The sequence below is a fragment of the Haliotis rufescens genome, unplaced genomic scaffold, assembly GCF_023055435.1.
Source record: "Haliotis rufescens isolate VD_foot unplaced genomic scaffold, xgHalRufe1.0.p SCAF_6, whole genome shotgun sequence".
NCBI lineage: Eukaryota > Metazoa > Mollusca > Gastropoda > Lepetellida > Haliotidae > Haliotis > Haliotis rufescens.
Window position 1 is genome coordinate 29,317,047 of NW_025964334.1, and position 9,728 is coordinate 29,326,774.

Sequence of the window (9,728 nt, forward strand, 5' to 3'; positions counted from 1 at the left end):
CATGAATTTGGAAATTACTCGATTCTGATTGGTTAATCAGAGGCTATTAAATCACAATAAACCCCCTCTGAATGAAACCGCTGGTTTGACAGCCGCATCATCGCGTGTTCAGTGCCAAATTCAATTTAGCGCAGTTAAATCTACTTGTAACCTAGCTCAACATTTGAAACACAGTATGTTTATCTCCTAATTAACATTTATGTAACTTTGTCTGGTGAAAAAAAAATAACATATTATACATAGAGATCAAATTTGTATATAAATATCAGAGACAAAAACAGACCAGTGAATATGTATAAATGACACATTGTATAAATACATCTTGAGGTGGTGCCTGTGGGTATTTATATATGCATTGTGTGTGTACCAAATGCTGTTTCACTACTGATAGTGTGAACTGTGGGTTGAGAGTGAAAGAAAGAATAAACTATTTAATATTTTCATTGTTTTTATTGTCAATTATTTGATTTCTCAACACATGACAGTTCAGGACATGGAGGTTTGTTTGTTGTTTAACGCTGCACTCACCAATATTCCAGCTATATGACGGCGGTCTGTAAATAATCGAGTCTGGACCAGACAATCCAGTGATAGACATCATGAGCATCGATCTACACAATTGGAATACGATGACATGCATCAACCAAGTCAGCAAGCCTGACCACCTGATACATTAGTAGTCGCCTCTTACGACAAGCATATTCGCCTGTTACAGCGAGCATGGGTTGCTATAAGACCTATTCTAACCCGGATCTTCGTGTAAACATAGGAGGTACAGCCAAGCAGTTTTCCTCATTATGCTGGACATTCACGTCCTGATAATGTCCTGTCACAACATCCCGTGGAGATCTGGTTCAAATTGTTCTTCAGCAACCCATGCTAGTTGTAAGAGGTGACATAATTGATCGGATTGTCTGACTTTGTGACTTGGTTGAGGCATGTAATCATACACCAACCGACTCACTTACAGATTTCCATTATGTAGCTGATCGCGGTGACAAAGAACAGACAAATAAATACTGTGACAAGTACTCCACATTTATATGTTTTGTTTGTTGTTTAACGCCGCACTCAGCAATACTCCAGCTATATGACGGCGGTCTGTAAGTAATTGAGTCTGGACCTGACAATCCAGTGATTGACAACATGAGCATCAATCCACGCAATTGGGATACGATGACATGCATCAACCAAGTCAGCAAGTCTGACCACCCGATCCCATTAGTCGCCTCTTACGACAAGCATAGTCGCCTTTTATGGCAAGCATGGGTTGCTAAAGCCTATTCTACCCCGGATCTTCACGGGTCTCACTTTTATATGTGCAGGCCAGGGTACTCATCTTGCATGTGAGCTGTGTGGAGATTCCGGATAAGAATTGGTCCCCAGCACCGAGCCACCTATTTATGTACCAGGCGAATGTTCAGGCTGTTTGACTTGGCAGCATGTCCTCCTACCCTGACAACATTGGACACTGCTAATAGATCAATCACTGCATTGTCTGGCCCAGACTTGATTATTTACAGGATGCCATGATGAAGCTGGAATATAGCTGTTGCAAAACCACAGTCCAGTGAAGTGTACTGTCTGTAGTTCATTATGCCTATGCTCGTGGGTTTCACCTCGGTGGTCAAGTGGATACAACGTAAGGTCAGTGGTTCAATCCCCTGGCCACATCATACCAAAAGACATTAATGGGTGGCAGTTGTTATTACCCTACTTGGAACCCTGGATTAAGGGGATGAGAAAGAAAACACACGCATGCAAGCACACATGTATGCACATAACTCTATAATTGCAACAATCTTCTAGGCAATGTTAAGCATTTCACCTCACCACTTCCCCAAAGAAGTAAATGTCTACAGCTGGCATCACTTCAGGCTGTTCTCCCACATGAAACTGACACACTGTCATGCAACCCGAGATAATGTTCAAGCAATGGTAACTCACTCACTCGACAATGTCAACATGCTGACTGGGTCTCCCTCGATTGTAAGGTCTAGCATATAAATATACTCATCCACAACCTGACCTCACAAACTGGGCAACTACCAATTATACTGCACACTCTTCAAGACAATGTTCACTATAGACACTCATCTAAGTGAAAAAATTCACTTGATCTTTATCAAGACCATTGTTTATAATTGGGAAATTGTCATAGTTGCTTTACAACTGAATCACGCATATTGAATCTTGAACTAATGATCTGGATACATTTCATCAGTTGGATGAAGTCCTACAGTTTGATGAATCCTCGAAACCCAGACATGTATATTCAGTATAAACAGTATGACCTTCATTTCAAGATGGAGAATTGATCACAGTTGTCATCCAACCACAGATATCTATCCAGTCACTGTCTGCTGTGAACACATCGCATCATCTTGCGTCAGGACGTACATGTTGCAGCAGGCTCCAGGACACAGCATTGATGAGTCCGGGGTACCTTGTGTGGAGGTCCTGACCTCCACTCTCAAACCTCAGTGTCTTCGGGAAGCCCTCCACAGAAGCTGAAACAGAAAATACTCTACCATTACTTTGACAAATAACACCTAACAGCTGTCATTCAGGTTTTTAACATGATGTTTAACAACCAACTTATGACGATTGTCCATGCAAGACTTACTAAATTGTACTGTATCCAGGCAAGGCTAAATTACACTGTGTCCAGGTGAGGCTACATTATACTGTGTCCGGGTGATGCTGTGTTTAAGCTAAATTGTACTGGCATGTACTTTAGGTTCTATGTATTCAAGAGAAGGATGTACTTCCACTTTCATGACGGGGTCATGGGTGGCCAACTGGTCTAAGGAAAAACAATTCACTATGCAGAGTTCTGTCCCTTGTTTGTGCCAGGATTTCACTCAACGTTCGTTCAGATCACAGATTTGCCCCAATCAAGATTAGAGGTCGGGCTGCACCATACCCTTGCATTTTTCATTTCAAGTTTCAATCCTCATATTTGACAAACATATGATGTGTAACATTTTGTCTGAAATATCTCACCAGGGACACAGATCTTGCCATCCTCCCCAACCAACATCTCTCGATCAGCACTGATGCCCATCAGATGGAGGAACTCCTTGTAAACGTCTTCTTCTATAAACTTGTCATCACCAGAGTAGAACACAGCACACGGGAGCATCAACATGTCCGCAGCAATCAGTATGCCTGCAATCTGATAGGATGAATGTAAGTCCTTGTTAGTTGGGACGACATCACACATTTGGAAAAACCCTGAACCGGTTACTTGAAGGACAGCACATTATTACTAGGTAATCCGGTATACTGCAATACACATTTGAAACAAGTATTGCAATATGTTTTCTGTGTTCCAGTAAATTGGGTAAAAAATACATATAACAAGTTTCGTTATTATTTAAATTGTTTAACCTTACCAGAGTTTCATTCACAAATGTTTCCCTTTGATTGACAAAACAGTGGAGACAGGGAAAGCAATTTTTCTCCCATGTTATCTCCCCTCTTTCCATGACTACAAAATGGTGGCAACTGATTATGCTGTGTGATATTTACATTAGTCGATAATAAGATCTGCATGTACAAGCAAAGTCAATCAGTGTGAAACACTTGGGCACCCAATATAGTGCAATATGTATCACAATACAAATACCTGTATTGCAATATATTGCAATATGACCCGTGAAGAAGATTCTGGGGTAGAATAGGTCTTCAGCAACCCATACTTGCCGTGAAAGGCGTCTATGCTTGTCGTAAAAGGCGACTAACGGGATCGGGTGGTCAGACTAGCCGACTTGGTTGATACATGTCATCGATCCCAATTACGTGGATCGATGCTCATGATCTCAATCACTGGATTGTCTGGTCCAGACTTGAATATTTTACAGACCACCGTCATATAGCTGGAATATTGTTGAGTGCTGCGTTAAACAACAAACAAACAATACAATTATTTTGCTAATACATAGCCCTAGTTACTTGTCTTAGTAAAACCATTTCATATCCAATTAACCATTTTCATAATATAAAAATATTCAAATAGTCTACAGTGTCCACTGTCCAAACTATCATTCGCTCCACATCAATTCCTGACTGACATTTATTGCACACACACACCTGACATCACCTAAAATAGCAAGCACTGTGTACCAAACAAACCTCATCAAAGCCCATGTTTGTGACAGTCTGAGATGTTCTTATGACACTGTTTATGCTGTGTCCCTGCAGGCCTAGTGACTTGGCAGCTCGCCTGGCCAGTAGTCGACACATGAAGCGTAGAGCGGGCCGATCCCAGAGTGCTGTTATTCGTTGGTGTAAGCTGTAGGGATTTATTCCCCTGTAGATAAGTAAATGTGATTATGCAGATTTAATCCTGTACCAAGTGGCATGACTTCACAAAGCGATGTGAGATCTTGTCCACAATAAACAAAAGCCATTTAGAAAGTTAACAGTCTCATTAAAATTTGACTACGTTTTCACAAGCAAGCACTTAGATCTGATTTTAACGAGATTGTAAAGGTTATACAGTGTTGACTTGAGGTTAATTTACCAAAGTAAACTTTATAATTAACAGTTACAAGAAAACTACTACCAACAAATATTTCCAGTCAAACAAGGCATTCTTATTATACCAAAATAAATTGGTTTGACATTATTTACAGAAACATTGAGTGAGTGAGCGAGTTGGGTTTAACGCCGCTTTTAACAGTATTCCAGTTATATCGTGGTGTGTCAGCTTAATGTGGGAGGAAAGCCCAAAGTAATGCAGGTCTCAGATGTTTACCACTTCAGTGAAACCCACGAGCACGGGTATGGTGCTGACAAACCTAGAAACATAATGGGGGCGAACCGGGATTCGAGCCCACAATCATAGGTTTCTGGCGTGCCCAAGGGACGCAACTCTGCACAGCGAATCGTGGATTTACAGAAACAACCAACCTACAAGGGTGCCAACTAGAATAATAATTTTGATCCCTCATCCAACGCGGTGAATGTCATTTCATCAATGCTAGATTATATGCACATGTTATTTTGACAGTTTGCCTCCTTCCTTTTCAGTAAGACTGATAATACCCTTTTACATTTAAGAACTTCCATATCTATTTTGGGAATCATCTGTGCAATAAACATGTTGATAACTTTTTATGTGTTTGTCACATTTATTTGGGGATTTATATAAGGTATGAAGTTGCTGTTAAAAAATATCATTTCTAAGCATGCTCTTCAGAACTTGGAACATATTTTAACCGCAAATATATTTAACTTGCAGCAGGAAACCTACCGAAATGGTCGATGAGGCCAAGGGGAGATTAGCACTGCTGACTTAAACAAGTGGGCTGTCTCCTTGGTGGTAGCGAGTCGTAACAGTGGGTTGCAAGCTGCACCGTGACCAATTACCAAGTCCACGCTGAAAAAGCACCCATCATCATTATCAGAAAGTGAACAAATGCATTTCATCAAAGCAACAAGCAAATGTCTTTATCATACCTCCATGTCTGAGATCCTAGTCCAGATCTGATTGGTCCACGTGATCTTGATAAAATACTGTGTAACCCACCAAATTTCTCGGCGGGGGAATAAATCTCTTATACTCCACCACGAGCAAATCGGGCCGCATGTGGATTTCTGAGAGGCAGAATAAATCCCTTATACCCCGCTTCTAAGCAAAAAGCTGCATACTTTTTCCGAGTCAGTGGAAGTCACATGACACAGCGCAAGCTAACGTCAGCTCAATCAAACAGCTGTTTTCTATCAAGTTCCAATGTGTTTGAATTCTTATACAACATCATATAAAACCATGATGTAAGATAAATTTGTTGTAGCAGGATCACTTTGGTTACATCGGGTTTTATGCGTCCCTCGTTAGGTTTTATACCACTCACCCCGTCTTGTGCTAAAAAACCTAATGCAGGATGCATAAAACCCCATAAGCCCCTCGTGATCATGCTACAACTTATTGTGACTGAAAGCTCAAACAAAGTTCCTGGCCATCGGGATGATGACATGCAATCAGCCAAGTCACAGAGCCAATTAGATCTTTTATTCCAATTTCTGTCAAGGAAAGAGGAACTAAGAAGAGCCAAGTGATTTTGATGTAATTTGTTACAGAGCCTGACCACCCAATCCTCATTAGCACAATGTGTGAAGTCTCCTGCTGTAATATTGCTGGAATATTGCTAAAAGCGGCGTAAAACCATACTCACTAAATCATCAGTCGGCTTTTATGACACGATGATTGCAACAGCACATCTGACCAAATGTTTTGTTTGCTTTTTAATACTGCACTGAGCAATGTTCTGGCAACATGACTGTCTGTAAATAGTTGCATCAGGTCCAGACAATCCAGTGATATTAGGACCAAAGTAACATGCCGTCATGATTCAATGACACACAATCAACCATTTAGTTGCCTCTTATGAACAAGATTATTGCACCTATATACGACGTGCATGCACGTTGGTGTGTGTGTGTGTGTGTGTGTGGCTGCTTGTACTAGTCCGGACTGATGCCGATTTATAGTGCTAGCCCACTGAGATACCATACCGCAGTTTAACATGAATACCCCACTCAGACACAGTATACCAACTGCGAGCCGACCAGTCCTTGCTTTAGCCCCTTAATGCCGAGCGCCACACAGGGTAACAACAAGTACCATCTTTTAATGTCTTTTGGTACGACGCAGCCGGGGATCATTATTCAAACCCTGGACCTTCCGCTCTCCGGGCGGACACTCTACCACTAGACCACGGAGGCGGTCCCTCTTATGAACAACATGGGATGAACATGCAGTATGAGCATCAAGTACTTCAGATGAACTCACCTTTCAACACCCATGTTATGAAGAAAATCTCTGACGAACTCGGCTTTTTCATCAGTGGAGTGAGTGAAGACATCATTATAAGGAGATATTATACCCTCTGTGTAATCAAAGCCTGAGAAATCATAAATAAAAAAATAAGTTTATGCATATATTCAAGCCTGGTGCTCAATTCCAGTGAAAGAACCATGTGTGAAATAGACACTGTAACACCTTAGGTTACCTGTTATTTCTTCACTGTATTTAACAGGAAAAATAGCTAAAGGATTTGGGGATTTCAAAGCCTTTTGTCAAACTATTTATGTCAACAGTGATGTAAGCGATGTATGAAAATTATATAGTTATAAATCTTTAAATCACAAGATGTGCTGAATGAGATTTCAACAGAAAAAAGTGAGAAATAACAGAAATAAGAAAAACAATTTTTAGTTTAAGATTTAGCTGTTGAGTTGTAGTTACATGTCAGGATATGCTGTAGTTTGACTCGTTTCTCTGTTAGTCACTGTAAGCGAAATATTCAAATGATCTTATTTCCATAAGCATGTGGATATGTACTTAGCTGCAGTAACCATGTCTCTGTGCTGCTCCCTGGAAATGATTTTGATATTCACTTGTCACACTACACAGCTACGGGCTGTCCCATGGGGTTAGATCAATAGATCACTGATCCAAATTTGCAATGCACTTTATATGCTTCAACAAAGTGCATGCGTCATGATCTAACAACAGACGCAACATGATTCACTTCCAAAGACAAATGCCTTCAAATAGGAATAGGCTACATACATATGTATTAGATTGTGCAACAGTATATTTACTTATCAAGTTGGAAACTGGACCGGTAAGGATTTTTTATCCCCTATTGCTGTCAGAGTGCCAAAAGTCTGTACCCTCTTGATTCCGACCCAAAAAGTACATAGAAAGTTGCTTGATTGAAAATATAAGTACACATATTTGAATGCAAGTGTTCCAGGAAGCTAATCGCGTTGCAGTTTTTGTGGGATTATGATTCAAGTACATTAATAAAAGGGTTGTCAGGGCAGTGTGTTACAAATCAGGAATCTACTGGGATAACACTATAGATGCGACAGCCCTTATAGCTCTGTGCAGCGACAAGTCGATATCAATGGCAGCAACAGAAAGATACAGTTACTACAGCTAACATGTACTATATGTGTTTATTTGAGTTGCTATATAAATTTCAATATATTTGCAACAAAATTATTAACTTGTCTGCAATACTTCATTCAGAATGCCATAGTGAATCAATCAGTGCAAGCTATGTAGGTCTTTCATGCAATATTGCTGTCATTTTTTTACACTCTATGCATAGAACACACACACATACACACACACACACACACACACACACACACACACACACACATCAATCCACGTTAATTTGATTCATGCCTGCAAATTGAATGAAATACTGCAAAATGTAAAGAAAAGAAATTACTTTTGTAACCCTGAGCCTGATTAGCACCGAACTTCATGGGAACTAATTATGACTAATGGCTGTTTTGGGGGGGGTTTTTTGCTTAATAAAAACAAAAACAATATAAGCATACATAGATCACGGCCTTGGAAGCAAAATGTCAATGTAATTTTTTCATGGGTTGGTCATTCCTGTACCTGGAAAGTTCGGGGCAATTACTCTACATCCAAGTTTTACAAACGGCTGCAGTAATGGACCCAGATCTTCATGAGACCCTGGCGTGGAGTGGAGCCCGAGGACAGTGGGCGTGGCACGGGTCCACGGCTTGTCCGGCATGGAGTCACCGTACCCGACATCAAACACCAGTCCGTCTGGAATATCAACCCATCGGCCTATCGACGTATGTACGTACAAATACCTCACCGGTAACTGTGTGTCGGGTTTGTCAGAATAGCGATTGTTTTTCTGCACAAGTGAATGTGAGGTTCGTAAGAAGCGGTTCAATTGTAACCTTATCGAAAGATTCGATTGTGTTATTGCAAACTTGGATACATCGAAAGAAGACCTAGAAACCAGTCTCTTGAAGCATGATGTGCATATATTTTGCGTGAACATGGTTCCAAATATATCAACGACAGAAAAGCCTGGCAACTAAATGTCACAACACATGTTGCATGGGCGCGGACATGTTGGATCTCGTATATTCTCGTGAAAGTTTTTGCAATGAGAAGTTCAAGAGCGGGAAATTCGAAATTAACCAGGCCTCGGACATTCAAAGGTGGGCAGTTGTTTCACCGAAAAAAATCAAAACGTTCAAAAACACCTCTATATATGTGATGAGGAATGTTGTACATTTAATTCCATGAATGCTTATGCATACTTTTGTCCATTGTTTGTGTCTTTCTTCGTTTGTGATTGTTTGTGTTTCTCCTAGTCTAATTCTTTGTTAATTAGCTAATGCTAATTTTTCCGCCAAGCACAGATAAAGCATTGAAAATATTATTTTGATTAAAGGTAAGACAATAACATAATAGATTTGTGGAGTGGAGTGGATGTATATGGTGGTGATATTGTCAGGCCGTTGCCTTGCAATGATACATATGTTCATGTCGTAAGGTCATCAACAGTAAGTCAATACAGTAACATGCATGCCTCTCCCCCCCCCCCCCCCCCCTCATGTCACTTCAGTGTAGCAACTACTTAAACTTTCTTTTTAACACAATTTTAAACCACTTTAGTCACAAGATTAAAAATGAACTATTCAATTATAATTTCCACCCACAATATTTTCTTATGTCAATGAAAATATAAAATATCATGTGAAATATGGGCTAAAACGAGACGAGTCCAAACAAGACATCCAGCTGCAATTTTTAGGATCAACCCTGTGTTGGAGTTCACTTGTTTGGGTTCTCAGAGGTCATTCAAACTGTTTGCTGCACCGAAATAACAGATGAAAACATGCACACTGCTAAACTCATATTGGTGATTGGC

General features: G+C 40.3%; 1 protein-coding gene across 1 annotated transcript; it reads right to left on the reverse strand.

Moving 5' to 3' along the window:
- Nucleotides 1–1,188: 1,188 nt before the first annotated feature.
- LOC124141047 lies at nucleotides 1,189–8,921 on the reverse strand. The gene is made up of 6 exons (XM_046508926.2): nucleotides 8,432–8,921; nucleotides 6,800–6,911; nucleotides 5,261–5,386; nucleotides 4,138–4,315; nucleotides 3,007–3,178; nucleotides 1,189–2,510 (listed from the first exon to the last, which is right to left on the reverse strand). The coding sequence occupies exons 1-6, from the start codon at nucleotides 8,847–8,849 to the stop codon at nucleotides 2,380–2,382; spliced, it is 1,137 nt and encodes a 378-aa protein (XP_046364882.2). The 5' UTR covers nucleotides 8,850–8,921; the 3' UTR covers nucleotides 1,189–2,379.
- Nucleotides 8,922–9,728: the final 807 nt, after the last annotated feature.